General features: G+C 49.1%; 7 protein-coding genes across 7 annotated transcripts; 3 read left to right on the top strand and 4 right to left on the bottom strand.

Moving 5' to 3' along the window:
- Positions 1-676: 676 nt before the first annotated feature.
- EPUS_02622 (Inositol-3-phosphate synthase) lies at positions 677-2,395 on the top strand (the record flags this gene model as incomplete). The annotated part of the gene is made up of 3 exons (XM_007787546.1): positions 677-1,386; positions 1,438-2,212; positions 2,261-2,395. 3 exons carry the CDS (start codon positions 677-679, stop codon positions 2,393-2,395), a joined length of 1,620 nt encoding a protein of 539 aa, XP_007785736.1.
- A 357-nt stretch (positions 2,396-2,752) lies between these two features.
- EPUS_02621 (uncharacterized protein) lies at positions 2,753-4,546 on the top strand (the record flags this gene model as incomplete). Its single annotated transcript, XM_007787545.1, has 3 exons — positions 2,753-3,154; positions 3,210-3,558; positions 3,639-4,546. The coding sequence occupies 3 exons, from the start codon at positions 2,753-2,755 to the stop codon at positions 4,544-4,546; spliced, it is 1,659 nt and encodes a 552-aa protein (XP_007785735.1).
- A 991-nt stretch (positions 4,547-5,537) lies between these two features.
- EPUS_02620 (transketolase) lies at positions 5,538-8,066 on the bottom strand (the record flags this gene model as incomplete). Its single annotated transcript, XM_007787544.1, has 6 exons — positions 5,538-5,651; positions 5,711-7,074; positions 7,127-7,421; positions 7,479-7,563; positions 7,762-7,904; positions 8,013-8,066. The coding sequence occupies 6 exons, from the start codon at positions 8,064-8,066 to the stop codon at positions 5,538-5,540; spliced, it is 2,055 nt and encodes a 684-aa protein (XP_007785734.1).
- Positions 8,067-8,915: 849 nt separating this feature from the next.
- Positions 8,916-10,602, bottom strand: EPUS_02619 (uncharacterized protein; the record flags this gene model as incomplete). The annotated part of the gene is made up of 3 exons (XM_007787543.1): positions 8,916-9,347; positions 10,098-10,455; positions 10,508-10,602. 3 exons carry the CDS (start codon positions 10,600-10,602, stop codon positions 8,916-8,918), a joined length of 885 nt encoding a protein of 294 aa, XP_007785733.1.
- A 1,914-nt stretch (positions 10,603-12,516) lies between these two features.
- EPUS_02618 (uncharacterized protein) lies at positions 12,517-14,129 on the bottom strand (the record flags this gene model as incomplete). Its single annotated transcript, XM_007787542.1, has 3 exons — positions 12,517-12,624; positions 12,677-13,753; positions 13,848-14,129. 3 exons carry the CDS (start codon positions 14,127-14,129, stop codon positions 12,517-12,519), a joined length of 1,467 nt encoding a protein of 488 aa, XP_007785732.1.
- Positions 14,130-14,358: 229 nt separating this feature from the next.
- Positions 14,359-14,934, top strand: EPUS_02617 (uncharacterized protein; the record flags this gene model as incomplete). Its single annotated transcript, XM_007787541.1, has 1 exon — positions 14,359-14,934. One exon carries the CDS (start codon positions 14,359-14,361, stop codon positions 14,932-14,934), a length of 576 nt encoding a protein of 191 aa, XP_007785731.1.
- A 143-nt stretch (positions 14,935-15,077) lies between these two features.
- Positions 15,078-16,586, bottom strand: EPUS_02616 (uncharacterized protein; the record flags this gene model as incomplete). Its single annotated transcript, XM_007787540.1, has 6 exons — positions 15,078-15,104; positions 15,158-15,278; positions 15,332-16,330; positions 16,380-16,389; positions 16,443-16,468; positions 16,519-16,586. The coding sequence occupies 6 exons, from the start codon at positions 16,584-16,586 to the stop codon at positions 15,078-15,080; spliced, it is 1,251 nt and encodes a 416-aa protein (XP_007785730.1).
- Between the last annotated feature and the right edge of the window lie 3,568 nt (positions 16,587-20,154).

Here is a 20,154-nt window from a genome sequence, read left to right as displayed (position 1 = left end):
CCAATCAATTGCAACTAGCGCAGAGACGAGTCGAGTGGACAGAATCTAGCAATGTTTGACTACATAATTGTCTACTTGAACTATCGATCAATTTTATTTCCAAGATAGGGCCAGCAACTTCGAAATACGTTACTACGTAAGTAATTATGTTGCAACTGGGGGTATATTGCACCTGTGGGCTGGCCATGTTACTGGAGAAGATGACGAGCCCATACTAAACTCTAACATATATTAGCTCTTCCGATATCGTCTTTGAACAATCAGGTCCAAGTTGCCGCGCTCTCAGTTGGAAGAACATTCTCTCCACCATTCTTCGCCATTCATCAACACAGTTGGGGCCCAAAGCCAGCAAAAGATCTCGTCTCACAGCCTCTTTCATTGTAGCAACGCTGGATCACTTTCTAAAGTGATCCCCCACCGCCAAAACGTTTTCCAATCTACTCAACTCGTAAGCTGGCTCAGGCTCCTTACACCTCCATTCTATCTTAGTTGGTCGGAATCCTTATATGATGACCGTCATTGATATGTGTGCTCTTATCAGGATCCATCACCCTTTCAATTGCGGTAGACGCTCATCCGCACGTGGAGGGGCGTTGGATAGTCCACTGGTTCGATAGTCTAGTATTGAGTCAAGTCTACATTCCGATTTTGCAAGTGCCACTTGAATCGCTTAACAATGGCACCTCACGCAGAGACAGCAGACCGTGCTGTAGATGGGTGGTATGCGAGTAACTCCAAAGCTACACCAGACCCTCTCTACACAGTGGATTCGCCCAACGTTGTCTACACCGACTCGACCATCAAAACAAAGTATACGTACCGTACTACCTCTGTCACTAAATCGGCCAATGGACCTTATGTTGCTTCTCCAAAGGAGACAGTCTATGATTTCCAGGTCGATCGTGCTGTTGGGAGAGTTGGCATGATGCTTGTTGGCTGGGGAGGCAACAATGGCTCCACTGTCACTGCCGGCATCATCGCTAATCGTCGTGGCCTTCTCTGGGACACTCGCGAGGGCAAACAGGCTGCCAATTACTACGGCTCGGTGGTCATGGCGTCTACCATGAGACTGGGAATCGACTCGGCCACTGGGAACGAGGTCAATCTTCCCATTCACGATATGCTTCCAATGGTTCACCCGAACGACCTCGTCATCGGTGGCTGGGATATCAACAGTATGCCTCTGGATAAAGCCATGGATAGAGCACAGGTTCTCGAGCCTACCTTGAAGGAACTTGTCCGAGCAGAGATGGCGCTGATGAAGCCACTTCCGAGTATCTACTATCCGGATTTCATTGCCGCTAACCAGGAAGACCGTGCAGACAATGTCTTGGACGGAGCCAGAGCTTGTTCTGCTCATGTTGAGAAGATCCGCCAGGACATCCGGTGAGTTCTACCCCATGAGTACACCGTAGGTAGACTCTAATTTGTTTTCAGTGACTTCAAGACCAAGCATGAACTAAACAAGGTCATTGTGCTCTGGACAGCAAATACAGAACGCTTTGCTGACATTATTCCTGGTGTCAATGATACGGCTGATAACTTGTTGAAGACCATCAAGACTGGACACGAAGAGGTCTCTCCGTCAACAGTTTTCTCGGTGGCTTGTATCCTTGAAAATGCTCCATTTATCAACGGCTCACCACAGAACACGTTTGTCCCGGGAGTGATCGAGCTTGCCGAGCAGCATAGAGCTTTCATTGGCGGAGACGACTTCAAGTCGGGTCAGACCAAGATGAAATCTGCCCTCGTCGACTTTCTCATCAATGCTGGAATCAAGTTGACGTCCATTGCCAGCTATAACCACCTCGGCAACAACGACGGCAAGAATTTGAGTTCGCAGAAGCAATTCCGCTCCAAAGAGATCTCCAAGTCCAATGTGGTCGATGACATGGTTGCCTCGAATGATGTCCTGTACAAGAAGGGTGAACATCCTGACCATACCGTGGTCATCAAGTACATGCCAGCTGTTGGGGACAACAAACGTGCTCTTGACGAGTACTATGCCGAGATCTTCATGGGAGGTCACCAGACCATCTCCATGTTCAATGTCTGCGAGGACTCGTTGCTCGCGTCTCCCTTGATCATTGATCTTGTCGTTGTTGCTGAACTCATGACGAGAATCTCTTGGCGAGCTCACGTTGATGGTGCTGCTGACAAGGATTACAAAGGGTTCCATAGCGTTCTTAGCATCCTAAGTTATATGTTGAAGGTACGTGGTCTGGCGCTCACTCACGGCCTGTTATTGACACGATCTCAGGCACCCCTGACGCCGCCTGGGACACCCGTTGTGAATTCTTTGGCCAAGCAGCGCGCAGCGTTGACCAACATATTGCGCGCCTGTGTTGGTCTTTCTCCCGAATCAGACATGACACTTGAGCACAAGCTATTTTGATTTCTGGCTCGCCTAGAGTCATGACAGCTTCTGCATGGCGTCCTGAAAGACGTTGTTCCCGCAGCGCTGGAGGGCGGTAGCGGTGCGGTGCGGTGCGGTGAGATGTTGAGCACTTTTCATTCTTGAACCACATGGAGACATGTTTTACTTTCCTTTTTGTTGAATACACGCTCTTTTTACAGATAGTGATGACCAGTCTCAATCCAGTGATGCTGAGTAGGCAACCCTTGTGCGAGTCATTCTTGTGAATGTGAATGTCAATGTCAATGTGAATTCTCTGGTGCCCCTCTGAGCGTCGTTCGGAAATGCCGCCCTGGAGGCTGACTGACTTAGCACAACCTGTTCCCTTTCCCACTCATGTCAATATCTGTTACAGTCAACTTGACTCTCATCCCCTCTTCCGTCATGGCGAAGTCTCCTCCAATCATCAGGTCATTCTTCGAGCCTATCCCGTCACCCTCACAATCTGCACATAAAGGCCATCTTCCCACTCTGCAAACTACTACAGCTGCGAATGAAGGCGGGCTCATTGAGCCCAAAGCCAGAAAAAACACAGCAAGGCTCAGTCCGGGTCATTGGCAGCCTCGACATGATTATGAGGAGGTCAGCATCGGCGAACTCGCACCGGGACCTAGAAGGGTTTCCTTCATTGCCCGAGTGGTCAATCTGTATGATGATCAGAACGTGCACAGCAAGAAGTCAGATTCAGCAAAAGGATGCTTGAAGGTTCTGATGAAGGATGACAGTGCCTTGATACAGGTTTGACGAGCATGAATTTTCTGTATGAGTCACTCCGGTTGACAATATGGCAAAGACCAACCTATGGTATGCGGACGTGCCCTACCAAATCCGCTTGGGTGATCTGGTTGCTGTCTGGACGACATATGTTACCTCAGCCTCGTCCAATCCCGCATCAGCCGACAGCAGTCAGGCAGCAACGCTGGTTACTCACATCTTTCCAGAAAGAGAAGCCGGTTGTGCAATCCGCAATGCCAATCGATCAGGCTTGGACCAGTCCGTTTGCAACACTCCTCTCGGATACGTCTGTGGGCGTTCACTATTCGGCCTGGTGAGTTTGACATCATTCTTCGACGACAAAGGTGATGAAGTGCTCAATGCGAAAATCCTCGTTTGTGTTAAGGCAATTGGTAGCATGCCCACCTGTATGTTCCGCCCACCCTCGTCTCCCCCTTAAACGATCTTCAGAACTAGGCTTACTAAGGCTGAATTCACTTTTACATAGCCACATCAAAAGAAGGCGACCCCGTAAGAACATTGAGTGTCGTTATCTGCGACGAAAGCAGCGAGGCCACTCTGTCCATTTCCGGGCCCGTCGTCTCATCAGCGATATTATGGAAGGAACACTCGACGATCCTTCTCCTCTCCTCACCAGCGAAACGGCTTGGTCATAACCTCACCATCACAGCTCGTACTCTGATCGAGATCAACCCCAATGTCAGTGAAGCCGAACACCTACGAAAATGGATCCAGCGCGAGAACTGTCCCATCAACGAGCCATTTCCAGTAGCCCTCTTCGACATCAAAGCCATAGCCCACGCACCCATCCGTCTTCAATTCACCCTCGCAAGCCTCGACAGCTTCATCCGTGCCTTCCCTTCCCAGCCACATACTGGGTATCTATCCGTCATTCTAACCAAACTCAATCTCCTCTCTCTATGGAAGACGCAGCAGCTCTTCTCGATGCAATGCCGCTGCGGCCAAGCGATCTACGCCAACGCACGCAGCGGCCACTGCGCAGCATGCAACACCTCCGAGATCAAACTGCGCATCAACGCCAACCTCGTCTCCGAGATGACGGACGAGACGGGGGCCATCTCCAGCACATTCCTGGCCTCCACCTCTCACCCGCCTAATCCCTCCAAAACCACCCACACCTCCAGTAGAACACACAGCAGAAAACCAAGCAAGATCCTCTGGACAGACGAAGCATGGACGCAACTCCTCGGCCGGAGCCCAGAGCAGCTGGCCAAGCTGGTAGACACGTGCGACGCGGCACAGGCGCAGCACAATCTCAGCATACTGCGCTATCTGGAACAAAGACTCTCGTTCATGCGCGTCATACTCCTCGTGGGCTGGACCGGAGATGATGAGCTGGGAGGCCGGCTGGCCGTGCTGGGCGTGGTTGGCTGACTGACTGACTGACTGACCGACTGACGAACTGACTGATGATGCCCGTAGCAGACAGGGCATATATGCATCTTCGATAGACTCCTTTAAATGGAATTCGTTTCTGACTACCTACATATTCGGTAGCTAGAACACCCACAACATGGACCGTACTGTATAGCTAGCTAGCTGTAAATTTGCGATGCTGATTGACACAAATCTGTATTAGTATTAAATATATAACACCCCGAACCTAGGATTCGAGATTCTCGTGTCTGATCTGGAAAGGGAATATGGCCCGCTTCAGGGGAGCATCGAGGGAAGCATGCGGGAGGTCTTGCGGAAAGCCTAGAGGAGCATGAAGAGAGGAAGAGGCAGCACTATGAGGCCGTGCAGAGCCAGGTGGCAAGGGGGCACAGCAAGTGAGAGCTGAAAGTGACCGCATCAGCATCGAGCTTAAGCTGTCCCTCCCTCCTTTTTTTCCTCTTCGATAAGTACAGTATTTTTACCCCCTCTCACCTGCTGGCCGGGGACCTCCGCCCTGTTCCGCAATTGGAAGTTATAGATATTATATCTACCAGAAACGAAGCACGCACCTCATCGTCTATGTGCCCTTCCTCCCTTACCGTCCGTTTGTTCTGAGCCTGATCAGCCCCCCAGCGGTAGACAGAAAGTGATTAACAAAACGTGTGATATCATGTAATAAGGAACCCAGACAATGACGATGACGGTATAGGCTCAGTATCATCATAATCATGTTCATTCTACGTAACTTTTTCTACGGTCGTCTTAAGACGTTCTAGCTTGGAGTGAAGAACTCAAACCACAATCATCATCGTCATCATCATCATCACCACCACTGCTAGACAACTCTCGACTTGCCTTGATGGACATCGTCGCAACAGCTAATAGTCTTGCTTGTCACCCAATTAAGGATTCTGGCCTGCTCGACAGCAAGGGTGCTTCCCCATCCCTCCGACCATCCCACCCAGTAGCATTCATCATTTTACAGCTCTCAGATGAGCTGGGTGAACGCTCGGTTGATAGGACTGCGAACCTTGGTATCCTTGTAGAAGTCGATAGTGGCCATTGCTCTCTTAGCTACCCCTTCGGGTACGAAATCGAACTTCTGTAGGTAAATGGTTAACGAAAGGGCACTGGAAAGGGCATTAGCGTCTTTCAACTTACCTTGTACACATCCTTGTAAGCTCCTGAGGCACCAAATCTATTCAGACCAAACTGCTCATGTGAGTATCTCTCCCAGCCAAGCGTGCTCATCACCTCCACACTCATAGAGGGAATCCCATCTGGCAAGCATTGGAGCCTATATTCCTTTGGCTGAGCATCAAAGACCTCAAAGCACGGCATTGACACGACACGGGCCGTTACATCATGTTTATCTTTCAGGTACTTGGCCGCCTCAACACAAAGGCCGACTTCGGATCCAGTCGAAACAAGCGTGACGTTGGCCTTTTCAGCCTCAAGGGCGACGTAACCACCTTTGATGGCCTTTTCGATTGTTGAATTTTCTAATTGAGGAAGGTTCTGACGTGTGAGCGCGATGATGGATGGAGTTTGTTTGCTCGTTATTGCCATATAGTACGCAGCAGATGTCTCATTACCATCAGCCGGGCGCCAAACCATCATATTGGGCAGGGCACGGAAGTGGGCAAGGGTCTCGATCGGCTGATGGGTGGGACCGTCTTCACCAAGCCCAATTGAGTCATGTGTTGCGATGTAGATGACGCGAGCGTGTGAGAGCGCGGAGAGGCGGACGGAACCAGCAGCATAGGAAACGAAGTTGAGGAAAGTACCGCCTGCTGGAATGAGAGTGCCATAAGCCGCGATACCGTTCATGATACCTGCCATGCCGTGTTCACGCACACCATACCGCAGATATCTTCCTGACCATTCGCCGATGCCAAGAGACGGTGGTTGAAAGTCGATGGCGTTCTTCCATCTGGTATTGTTGCTTCCCGTCAGATCAGCAGAGCCGGACAAGAGCTCGGGAACAGCCTCGTGAATCTCCTCCAGGACCTTCTCGGAAAGCTTTCGAGAGGCTTGCGCACCATCTGTAGGCTTGTAGACGGGCAATTTCTTCTCCCAGCCTTCCGGTAATTTCCCATCCAAGCGTCGTTGGAGATCAGCACCGAGGTCTTTGTGCTCTTCCTTGTATTTTGAGAACAGCTGATTCCATTCTTCTTCGGCAGCAGCACCTTCCGCAGCGTGCTTGTGGTATGCATCATACACCTCTTTGGGGACAACGAAGGACTCTTCTGGGTTAAAGCCAAACTTCTGCTTGACTTGCTTGCAGTCGTCCTCCTTCAAGGGATTCCCGTGAACGCCCCCGGTACCCTGAAGCTTGGAGCCAAACCCAATGGTGGTTGTGAGCTTAATGACGGATGGCTTGTCCTTGACTTCTTGTGCCTTCTTGATAGCTGCTTCCATGCCTTCGAGGTCTGTATCGCCCTCCTCCACCCATTGTGTATGCCAGCCGTATGCATCAAATCGTTTGAGGACGTCTTCAGTAAATGCGCACTTGGTATCACCGTCTGGAAGCAACGTCAGTTTTGCAGGCAAAATGGAGGTCTGTGGTGGAATCACCAATAGAGATATGGTTATCATCGTAGATCATGATCAGGTTGCCCAATTGCAAGTGACCAGCAGTACTGGCAGCTTCGCTTGCGATGCCCTCCATGGCGCACCCATCACCAAAAAAACAGTATGTGTAGTTGTTGATAAGGTCGTAGCCTGGTTTATTGAAGACAGCTCCAGTGTGGGCTTGAGCAATGGCAAGACCAACTGCATTGGCGAACCCCTGCCCAAGTGGGCCAGTGGTGACTTCGACGCCATCGGTGTCGTGGCATTCCGGATGTCCAGGTGTGATGCTGTCAACTTGCTGCCGAACATCCCGTCAGCTCGAAACACCACTGAACTCATCGTTGCTGAAGCTTACTCGGAAAGCTTTCAGGTCGTCCATGCTAATCTTGTAGCCACACAAATGCAGCACGGCGTACTGAAGCATACACCCATGCCCGTTCCTGGGAAAGTGGAATCTGTTAGCAACATTGACAAGGAGTACAATAGACTAGGGTGATATGTTGGATCGTGCAAGTTGAGGTGCTGTTGATCTAGCAGCTATTTCTATCCACACTGATAGGTGTGGAAAAGTCCAAGAACATTCAACTCGCACGCCCCTTGATCGTATGAAAGGATTATCAAGTGATCGATTTACTCACGAGAGGACAAATCGATCTCGATTCACCCAATTAGGATTCTTGGGGTTAAAGGTCATGCATTTATTGAAGAGGACATGAGCAATCGGCGCCATCCCCATGGGAGCTCCGGGATGACCGGAGTTCGCTTTGAAGGTTGCATCGACCTAATGAGAGACGAACAATATTAGTAATAGTGCTGGACAGACTGGAGAAGCTCTAGAGAAAAAAGTGTCTGATGGATGTATTCAAGGCGGGGGAGCTGGTGAACTCACAGCAAGAGTTCGAATGGTGTTGATGGCCAGTTGATCAATATCACCGTAACCCATGATGGCGGTTTGTTCGTATGGTATCCTCCGTGTGATGCAGTACGCAAATACCAGAGCAAAGAGTAAAATGAGCAGGTTGGGTGTTAAGAAATCTCAGAAAGCCGATCAGTGTGTTATGTAAATTCAGTAATCTGAAGGAAGAGGCTAAAGGTGGGGTAGCAACTTCCATGTCACAAGGTTTAGCCGACCGCTACATCACAAAACAATTCGTGTACCAAAGACTCCTCGGGGTTCTAGATAAGAGCGATAGCACTCCGTACGTAGTATTTCTTCATTATCTACCCGGCTACAGTGGCAAACGAATCGAGAAGGCTGTTGAGATGTCACTCCATCATGAGGTCTAGGCCTCGCAACGCCGCTTCTATCGCAGACTCTCGCCCCGGAGTTCTCGGATTTCAATTCTCTGATTTCGTCCTTCTTCCAGGGCAAAGGTTGGCTTTGCTGACAACGAATTGACCATGGCTCGTAGTGGCCGAGGAACGACGACAACGACCACTTTGGTAGGCAAGCGAAAAACAACATGCGAATCTTCCGCTTTAGCGATCTTCTGCTGCCCAGAGAATTATATTTTGACGAACACTGAATGTCAAATCAAGCAAAGCAAGACTGCCTCTCAGTTTTTCTGCTGCAACACACCAAGGCAGTCATCCATTGTCGCAATCTCAGTACTGGCATTACGGCGCCGGGCGCACGCCAATGATAAATCCTCCGTGTTGACAGCTACTATGGTGTAAAGAGTACATTGTAGTCGTAAGGACAATCGTGGCTAATCGTCAATCTTTCTCGAACACCAAACACTCGTGCTCAAAGATGTAGTGCAGAAGACTTACAGGGGAAGTGCTAATAGTATTAATTGGGGAATTTGTCATGTTTCAGCATTGGAATGCCCTTCAAGCTCCTTCTGCCGACGTCCAGAACGTCTGTCTGCTCAGGAGAACTAGAGCCATCGTTACTACCACAGCCACTGAAATCCTCTCCACCACTCGTCATGCTCTCTTGCGACGTGCTCAAAACACTTTGAGAAGCCAGTCCCTTGGTAGGCAGATCGATTGCACCCACGGGCCACTCTTGATCAAGCCAGTCGTGCGGGTTTGTGAGAGTACTCACGACAACTCCAGACGGGATTGGGAGATCTGATCTTGCAAGACGCCGTTCAACAATCCATCGTACACATGCAACTTCGAGCTGTCCATACCCTCGAAGTTCCGGGCCCACTCGCTGTTGGAACTTGCCATCACTTCCTTCGGAAAGGGTAAGAAGCGGTCGGCGACGTAATTTTGGCTAAAAGTAAGTAGTCCAGATTAACAGTGGAAGGTGTTGAGTCCATGAAGGTACGAGTTGTAGGTGGCGAAGTGATAGAGAATACAGCTAAGGAACGGGTGGAGGACAGACTGAGCTGGCTCGAAGCCCTGTGATGGGCCCTCAAGAAGGACGGGCCAACTGTTGTGACTGTAGCGCATCTAGGTGCCTCCTCAGCTTGGTGTTGATGCGACTATGTAAGCGACAAGAAACGAGATGCGATGACCTGCAACTGACGACGCGCTGTCTTTGGTTTCGATTCAAGCGTCAGCATCAAGTTGTGGTCGCAAAAGAAGTGGGGAATTACCTATGGTAGGGATCAGTAAAAGATGGTGACCCGATCTTGGGCGCAACCCGAAACTCAACGGCGATGGCCGCCGAATCTTGAAGAAGAAGCGTTGTAATCGTGTCCAAAGATTTCTGGGTGTCTCTGGCGAATCTGCTGTCTTGGGAAAGCCCAAGACATTGCCAGAGTAGCGAAAAGCCAGAATTCAAAAGTAGTTCAGTCTTGTTCATAGGGAAAGTGTAGTTCATGTTTCTCTCCTCAAGCAAGTGCAGAATTTGCACGATATGCTAGGCTGAGTCGGCAATAGTGATCAAGGATGCTGAAGCACTACTGCTGTGACCATGACAGACAACGGGACGATGAATTAGATTGCGTATGAAGAAATATGCAAAAGACTGGTAAGGCGGATTAGTCCGATGGCATAGGTTGAAGATGGAGACTCATACCAGAAGGGGACTCCTGTCAGTGATTACCCCAGTAGAGGGTTCGTCATTCAGAAACTTCATCCTCAAATGTGTTGGAATGCATTTTAACCATTGATCTAATTCATCCGATATCGACTTCATATCGCTTATAGATAACCAGTACGCAACTGATGCAGGGACAAGCTGGTCGAGTGCGCGTGAAAGGATTCTGCAGATCTTGAAAAACGCCAAAGCGCTCGTTATCTTGGTGAGCTCTCCGGACAGACCTGGCAGGAATCCTTGTTCTATCAGGTTCCCATCATCAACGTCTGACGGGTACTCGGTACTCACTTCCAACTCGCGGATCAATGTAGGAGCACCCGATGAGGCTGAAATACACCTAGAGAGACTATCAGGTCGAGCGTTGGAGAGTCGATGATTAAAGAGCATACTTTTCCAGCGTGTATTGGCACCAGAAGACCTTCTTGCGCGTCTCCAGTTCCAAACAGTTCAACCAACAATACTTCTGAATGTGGTGAAGATCCATTTCATGACAGATGCTCACTGCTATGGCCCTGTAGCGGGCACAGTGGGAATAATCAACCTTGAGCAGGTAGTACAGCTGAGCAAGGAGATGGCATTGGAGAGTCGCCACAGAAGGCAGTGAGGATATCAAATGTATTGCTTTTCGCCATTGAGGTTCATATGATGTCGTGCTTTGTTTGGTATGCGAGATAGAGGATAAGTCGGCAATATCAAACACCAAACATAGCTGCGCCACAGCCTGCTTATTGTCGTGCTATTCTCCCGCCTCTGGATCGGCAAGATATTCTTCGTAAACTTCAAGATAGTAGCCGGTGGAGAATGGGGAGAAGAGGTGCCCATTCTTGGAAGAAGATGTTGATGTATTGATCCGACAGTAAGCGAGGTAGAAAGGTAGAGGGGCATTTCGCAGTTACGGATGATGCAGCTCTGGGTTTGACTTGTGTATTGAACAATTGTGCATCGATCACTGGACATGGATCTCCAGATTCACTAACCTTTCGAGAAAAGCGTCTAGTACATCAATACTTGGCATGGCCTGACTGAATGAAAATGTGACGACATACCAATCAAGGTAATTTTGCATGACTGGCTGCCCGGTAGATTTGGACGGCATGATGGCAATTGTGCTTTGATCTGAATAGATTCTTCATTCGAGGCCTTAAAGTCTGCCTTGACCTCTTCACATGCCACGAAGGGGAGAGACGCCGAACCTTTCCGGGGAGGGGAGGAGAATGAATGAATGCGTGAGAGGACGTCTATCATTTCGTCCTTTTCGTCCCCAAAAACCTTCAGTTCTCGTACTTCTGCCTCTAGAGCTCTGATGCGGTCCTCGAGAGACTCCGTGTACCCGCGAGGAAATACTCTCCTGCTCAGCTTGTCACTTGTCTTGCACTCAAATCCAACGTTGGAGCATTGCGTGCATTGTCGACGTATGCCGTCACATCGAATCTTCTTGCTTCTACACCTGTTGCAGGCCTGGGCAATCCTGCTCTGTGCGTTGTTTCCAACCCTAATAACCTTCATTGGCAGGATTCCAGGCATCGTATTGACACTTTCCAAACAAAACTGTCGAAAGGAAAGCGTGGAGATGACTCCAGTCACGCTCCCATCTGAGGAGCCCAGACCTACTTTCTTTGCATTATAGTGGTGATAAGCAGTCTTGCGAAAGCCAAATCCTCAGATGCAACAAAGCAATTACAATATGACAAAATTAAAATCTGTGATCAGCAGAAGAGCGTAGGGGGAGGGATGCACTAGGAAAGTATTTGGAAGATGACGACTGTCAAGTTTGTCAAGACAAGTCGCCAACGATTGGTAGCGTCGAGGAATTGCGCCAATAAAAGTTTTAGCTGTTCAAGGGAAGTGAATATCCGGGGAAGGACCCCTGGTCCCAATCAAGGCCTGTCGAACAATTCATAACCACCCACAGGTTTACCCTGAACGCCAGCAGTTCGATACTTGTCAATCCATGATTTTCCCCTCACCTAGCTGATGTTAGCCAGCTATTCCAGGTGCCAGCCTCTTTTTAGGATTTAGTAATAGTCTGAACGGTTCTCGAGTACATGCGCATTTTCATATTCAGCTTAATTCGACTGCCGTCCCCTGGTATCTTGAAAGATCTGGACCTTGGGCCACCACAACCTGGTACTAAAAGACACATCTTGCTCGGCGAGTTGTAGCCAGGTTCAACCCTGGAAATGCACAAGCTCAGATCACGTGTGTATAGTTGGTCCCTTGCCCTACCTTGATGGAGAGTACTGTATTCAGTGATCCAAGCATTTTCCAGTAAGTGCTGAAGATGAAAATTTCTCAGCTTGTTGCTCAAGAATTTTCATGGCTTGGGGTTCGCCAGGAAGCGGTGTAAGCTCCCTGCGATGAATCATTGTTCGCATCTAATTGTTTGCTAGATTGCGATTTATGCAAAGTCATCCTCATTCGTTTCCGGGGGTAGATGCGAGTCGACGTTCGCTTGTGCTTCTTCAAGATACCTTCTCACTGTGTCGCTGCTCAGAAGGTCTGTCTTCTGCACAGCTGTCAGTGGGATGGAAAAAGCGGTAACAAAGATGACTTCTGACCTGTTCCTCGAACAATCGGTCAAATTGGGCTAGAAGGCCGGCCTCGCGGACTCTTAGTTGTCCAATAAGTATCCTTACCCCATCCCTAATTCCAGATTGCCCTTGGCTCTCCATGAACGATTCCTCGCTCGCCTCGAGATTGTTCGCTTGTCGGCTAACTCGATCCTGAAGCATGACAATCGCGCGCAGTTGGAAAATGTCCCACTTGAGATCGCTCTCTAATGTCTTCGACAGCTGAGAGGGGTCGATATGTTGGTCTTTCCACAGCACCTCAAGCCTTCGGTTTCCATCGTTTTCCTGGGTCACACGAAAATCAAGTCCGTCTTCCTCATTCACGCAAGCCCACCAGATGTAGTTACCTTCCCAATCAAGCTTTCCATTGCTATTAACGAAAAGTCTAACACCCGGTGCTTCCTTGTTTACAGTCTTCTTGGCCATACGTAGCGGGTCATCATCTGGGATTTGAAAGTCTAAGAAAATGGCTGTGGCACCCGACATTCCTGGCTCAAGGAAGCCATACGAGAAGATCATCTCGCAGGCCCCCTTTTCGTCTCCGTATGTAATGGTCACTTCTTCATCCGCGGCTAACTCTGTGCCAGGTCTAATTTGAAGTATGGCGCCGCCGTCGGCGCCCGTCTCATATGAAGCAATCGTTTCAATGCCAGACATGTGATTAGCCATGTCAATGCACGGGACCATTGCATTTCCGGTGCCTGGTAGATTCAGTGCGCGAGATCTGTAGAGGGCGTCCACCAGCATCCAGTCGTCAAATGACATTTTACCGCTATCTCTGTCCCACCAATACTTCTGACACCATGCTATGTCCCGCGTATATCCTTGGAGCTCCTCGAATTCGTTCTCCAGGCTTCGCAACTTTTGGTCGAGGGCGGCGTCTAACGATGTTCCATACAGCAGATCTTTCTCCTCGTCTGTATAGTAAGTCGGCAACAACACTGTTTCAGGTAGGAGTTTGACATAGTCAGTGTGTGGATTTGTGACTGATATCGGACCATCGAAATCAGGACTCGCGTTTGTGATTTGGACCAGTAAGAAGATTAGAATTGCACCTCGGGCTGTCTGTGGAGCTGCAAACGTAAGTCTATACATGTCGTTGCAGCCTCGTTAAAGGAAACCAGTGTACCACGTCGACGTCCAGGGTGGACGCACTTACCTTTCCAAACGCACCAGCAGCATCCAACACCGATTTCAGGGGCTTATCAATTGCGGCATAGCGGTCCACCTGTTCTCGTGACAAAATCAGGTCTTGAGGAACGGACACCAAAACTGCTGCGCTGTCCTTTGAGCTACGGTCGCACGTACTGACGAGGCCTGCGCCTCTAAAAACCCCGTCCTGCGAAGTGATGTCTGACTTCACATCAACGTTGATGAACTCGACACCGTTCAGCTTACCCCATGCAAACAGGTTCTCCACAGGGATCGTAGTCCGTCTCATTGTTATTATTGTTCAGTTTGAGCAGGCGTTTGCCAGTCCGTCTCACCAGTCACCCACTGTCAAGGACCACGGATAGATATTTAAAGAGCTGCACTCCTCCTCATAGCCTCCATCTGCACTAACTAAATATTTCTCTAACTAACCAGTAGTTATCGATAAGCTTAACTTAATCATCCAGCTAAGCTACTAAGCTAGCTCCAAGTCTAACTCCCTTTGTCGTTTCTCCATCATGACATCAGAAACTAGCCGGAAACCAGACAGATTTTGCTCATGGAACGGCATTCTCAAAGAACTAGCCAGGGCTGCCAGCCTGGAAATCCCTGGATTCGGTGAAATCATTCTGAACGAAAGCCCACCGAACAAAACTTCTAGAAACTCACCGCCGCCAGCATCATCCGCTAAGCCTCGATCGACAACATCTTCATCTACAACATCTACATTTTCGAAGAGCGAGGACTTCACCATGCCTATCCCTCGGATTTCGCTTCCTCGACCTGCAGTGTTGAGATCGCCTCTCCTCCGCACTTCCACAACAACACTCCGTCCACTTTCAACCACGAGCCCAGCGCTAGGTGCATGGTCTGGCCGCGGGCCAGACGAACATGCAGTGAACCGAACGGACGAGAAAGATACGCAGTCAAAGCCAGCACACCAGGGAATGAGAGAGAAGGACGAAGGTGACAGCCAGGCTCTTGGGATCTCTGAGAAAGGCGGCAAAGACAACAAGAAGGCGGAGCAGGACAAGCAAGAGGCACCAACGCCAGTGATTGGTATGAATGATGAACGGGGTGGGAAGGGTCGTTAGGAGAATGCTCGGGCTGAGGAGCGAGGACTGGTAGGGTGGAGAGCTAAAAGCATGGAAAGAAGCATGCCTTCCGAGCTGGGATCATCAACACACATTCATCAAGGCGTTGCGTGTGATTAGCATTTGCTTTGCTGGGCCTGGTGCTACCGTCCGACTTTGAAAGACAGGATCTATAACAATTGAGTATTCCAACGGAACTCTCCCGAGGCAAGGCTGCACTCACGTCGTTCTTCCCTACTGCCACAACTTGGTCCTCTGCCACTCTAGTACCTCCAGCACCTTCAACATATGCAATAGGGGCATCCCCCATAACTTTCCTTGCAACATCCGCGACTGTGCTGTTTCTGTGCATTTGATTAGTCGTCGCCTTGAACCATGTTAAGATCATATCTCTTACTTCTTTACAAGTACGCAGTCCCTGAAGACAGCGGAAGCACCGGCTGAGCCACTTCCAAAGGTATGGACATTGCGTACGGGAAAGACTGGCACCAGCCCAAGTAGATCTGCAGCCTTCCCCAATACCTGAACCACTCCGGTGCTACCAAATCTGTAGAGGACCATATCTTTCAGGTTCTCAATTCTTGTCCTGAGTTTCTCGTCCATTTCCTTCAGACCACCCCCGTCTTCTTCACCGGCTTCTATCAAGTCTTCCCGAGCGTCTACGTATTCAGCTCCTTCAGTGTATCTGATGTATTTTTGCTTCGCCAAACGCCTGAGAAATACTTCTGATATTGCCGAACAGAGCACTATCCGCTGCGGGTCCTGCATCTTTGCTATCTTAGCAATGTTTCGATCCGCATCCGGGTGATCAATCTTGTTTAGCGCAAGCACCGTGGGAAACTTCTCATCTGTAAACGTATTGACGAACTTCTCAATTGTCGCATCGTTCCACGTCTCTAATGGATCTTTCAACTGCATCTTGTCTAGACACCTCGCCACAACGGTTGAGGTTGAGCCGTAACCGCTCAGCTGACCCTGAAGAGTGTCTACAGCATTTGCTTTCACTGCGACATGTCTTCGTTTGATCGAACCCCATTTCTCCATCAGATTCCCTAATATCCATCGCACAATCTCTCCGCGCAGCCACTCAATGTCGACACTGGGATCGTAACCTCGGGTAGCCTTGCCTTCAGCATCTGTCGTACCAGACACATCGACCACATGTATCAGGGCATCCGCATGCCGGAGATCATCCAGGAATTTGTTGCCTAAGCCCTTTCCCTCGTGGGCGCCAGGAACAAGACCTGCGACATCTAGGAGTTCGATGGGAACAGATCTGCGTCCATTGACGCAGCCGCCGTAATTCGGTTTGCATCGGTCAGTGAGATTATATCTTGCGCAAGCGCAATCGATTTGCAGGTAGCCGATAGCGCGTTGAGGGTCTATCGTTGTGAAGCTGTGGCAGTCAGCAGCACACCTCGAATAACGTACAGGATAACCCTTACGGAAAGTTGCCTGGCGGGCAGAATCAGCGCTCCTTCTCTCAGACACGATATCTCAGCACTGACCAACTTTGGACGTAGCATCTGTTAGACTGTTGGGCAGGTGTTAGGATACAAGCAGGTGGGAATACGGGCAAATTACCTGTTTAAGGTGGTAGATTTGCCAGAGGACGGTTTGCCCACAAGACCGATCAGAGGGTCTCGAGGCATCGTTGACAGCGGACTTCAGGAAGTGCAAAACTTCAGTTTGCATCTACCTACCACAATCTGATAGTCTTTCTCTTTCAGACCAAATTCTCAGTAAATACTTTATCCGCAAAGCGGAGGGAATGTCACAGCAGCAATTACGTTGTCCGGAGTTTAGCCGGATTGGGCAAACTAGGAGCCCATATGCTGAGATGGCCTATCGATGCAAATAGCAAGCAATCTCTGGCGCCACAACGAGTATATTGTCGGTGTGGTAATGGGGTTAATGATCTGGCATATTGAGTGCTCCAGGAGGATTACTTCTTTCAGCAGAGATGAGTTTATACACAATAAAATTTAACATCCAACGTCAGTACATGCTCGGTACTGTGTCATCAACAACTACCTATGTTCAGGCTTGAACATGTCCAAAGTTCACATATGGCATGTCAGACAAAAGCTAGTTTACGGTCCTCTGAGGGCCGCGGTCCTTTTGGTCCAACATATCCCTGTTTGCTATCGGTCGAAGAGCCCAGTCGGGTTTCTTTCACATTGCCCCCACATCCACACTAACCTAGCGAGGACAGATGTCTTGCACGGACAGCATCGGAGGACGAATAATTTGCCTCTTCATGCAACCAACAAAGCACGTCTCATTCTAGGGTGCGTTTGGTCTCACGCATCTCCGGAGGAGGTGGTCGATAATGGTAACGTCAATGCTGTGCCTTCGATAGTACCGGAATATGGGGCACCGGTGCACATAATGAACCAAGCACAGAGCTGTCTACAGCCAGTTTCGGGGCTCAGCAGGCGAGTTTCGAGCTCAAATACCAACAAAAACATACCATTATTGTCCATATCCGGAATGTGAGTTTGTCAATCGCTTTGTGTTCTTTCCTTCATTTACAACCGATTCTCGCACCGAGCGACAATGCCACATGTGATAGAAAGGTGCATTGCGGATATCCTAAACAACTTCACGTGGAGCGTCTCGCATAGCAAAATCCTTCAACGCGGGCGGAAAATCTCCTTTTATCGCAAGGCAGAGGCGAAATGCTGCGCTCAGTTCTGTGCTTCCCCATGACTGCAGCACTGCTACGCAACCCGTGTCTCATCAAGCAGATACCTCTTCGAGTGGTCCACCTGGGCTCTTCCCTGTACACGATAAGGTTGTCACCCAGGACTAGCCTCATATGAATGTACTTAGTGAACACCAGCCCTACGTTCCACCAAAATGACGCTGCGTTTCAGGCAGACTAATTCGCTCTCTACAATATATTTTGGAGTATCCTACGAGAGCTCTTCGTCCTATGTGTCATGCTGGCACATCTAGGTTCAATGTCGACAATGAGATAGTTCTCTCAAGCGAATCGGTGCAAACCGTAGTCATGATCAATGCGTCTATGGAAACCCCATATTCCGAACGCTGAACATGAGACGTGAATACCGGCAATCCTCGCTCCGGCAAAGCGTAGTCGGGATAAGCATATTGGCATGCCACAAAAAGTACTCGGCGTATTTGAGTCGCGACCCTGCTACACCTATTATCCCTTGATATTGCGCTATCAAGCACTCAGCTCTCTCAAGTATGTCTTCTTCATATTCTTCTAGCGCAGATGTACCATTCCTGACCCCACCTCCTGGACAAAAATCGAACTTCGAGAATCCTGAAACTCGAGGGCCAACAATCGTCGTGCTTTGTTCAATATGCCTTGGGCTTATGTGGCCAGTTTTCCTCCTGAGAATCTACTCTAAAATATGGATCACGCGCACTTTCAGTTGGGATGATGGTATGTCAAACTTCTCCATCCTGCGATGTGTGAGATGTCATTGATATATGATTATAGTGTCAGCAATTCTTGCCACCGTGAGCGAATCCTTTTAGGGCCACGACCGCAATGAAGCTAACTGTACAAAGATAGGCGCAACCTCTTACGGTACCGTTGGGATCTGGGGTGCGGATCTCAGTGTAATGGATATGAACTTCAAGATTAATGCTTTAAAGGTATGGACATCTTAGGACGACATGCGTGGGATGTCCGAGCAATCGACATAACAGAACATTTCATCGAGGTAGGATAAAGCAGTGGCCTGAAAACCGGTTTCTGAACATTTACCGTGTACAAGGTTGCAACTGTCGTCTACGGAGTTGTCTACGGTCCTACTATATGGTTTGCCAAACTAGCCCTCTTTCTCCTTTATCTACGCATATTCTCATGTAGTCGCACGACCAAAATTGCCATCTATCTCGGAATCGTTGTCAGCTTCATCTTTCACATTGCCATTGCAATCTTTGTGGGCGTTGGATGCTTCCCACGGCCTGGCTCTAGCTGGCTGGCAACACTACGAACGAATTCATGCAAGTCGGTAGGTGTTCTGTATTACGTTCAGGGCATCTTTGGCGTTCTGTCGGATCTATACATCTTCATCTTGCCAATCCCAATCTTATCGACACTACACCTACCTGTGCGGAGAAAGGTCGGAGTATGCGCCATCTTTCTAGCAGGCTTAACGTAAGGTCTACCACTTGTTCGACTTGTCCACACATTTTGAGCTGTCTAATCTTTGGAAGATACTGATGGGGTTCAGAGCGATCATTGCAAGTGTTTTGGGACTTTATTATCGCGTCCTAGCATTAAATCCAGATATGACTTGGGGAACTGCCCCAGCCATTGGTCTAGCGTAAGTATCTCCCAGGCGTCCTCTCTTCTATATCACTCTCATTGCCAATTTTGCTAATTTCATTCCCCAGTGTCACAGAAGTCACCTTCGGTGTTATCTGCAGCTCAGTGCCATGTCTTCCTGCGGTGTTCCGACGACATAAGCTAGATTTATCGTGCGTGGCCTTACTGCTTCACCTGCTCCTTCCAGTCTTCGGGAGAAAGTCCAAGAGCTCAGAATTGCCGTTCGACGAATTCCTTCATAGGGACTCCCTACCATCGAATTTTCGGACTCCACATATCAAGACAAAGGTATTGGGGTCCATTAATGGGTATGATTCAGCTATTCCCCATTTAGAATCTTCTTGATTGTGTCCGATGTGTTTGGCATTCAAGTTTGCTGCTAACTCATGGCTAGGGATGGCAAGTTTCTCAACTCATCGAGTCTCTCACGGGTGTGATGAGGAAAGTCGATCTTCGATGGGACTTTTGCCTAAGAGCCGCTAAGGATTTGTTTTTCTCTCCCATTACTATGCAAGCGAACATGAATATAGCGAGTTAGAAGACGAGAAGGAAGACGTTAGCAAGCATATAATATTTACGGATGATTTGCTATCTGCTCCGTGGGCAGACATTGAGATGCAATGCCCTAATTGCTAATTGGCGTCGCTAAACTTGGTTGTCCGGCGCTTCAATGGTTTCCGCATCATAAGACCAATGGAGAACTCATCGTAGATGAAGCATCTTCGAGAAAAGGCGGTTCCGGATTTTCAAGACTATTTTGTTCAAAACATAGAAATACCGAAAAGTTCTCGTGTCGCTTTCAGAGCCTACCTCATCTAAGCTTACTCGCGGGATATAACAAACAGCATGTGGAATCCAATGCTATCTGACCCAAAATTGATCCTCTGAATGGCAGCATGCTAATAACA

This window comes from Endocarpon pusillum (genome assembly GCF_000464535.1).
Source record: "Endocarpon pusillum Z07020 unplaced genomic scaffold C682903, whole genome shotgun sequence".
Taxonomy (NCBI): Eukaryota; Fungi; Ascomycota; class Eurotiomycetes; order Verrucariales; family Verrucariaceae; genus Endocarpon; species Endocarpon pusillum.
Note: the sequence above shows the minus strand (reverse complement) of the source record. Positions and strands in the feature narration are given on the sequence as shown.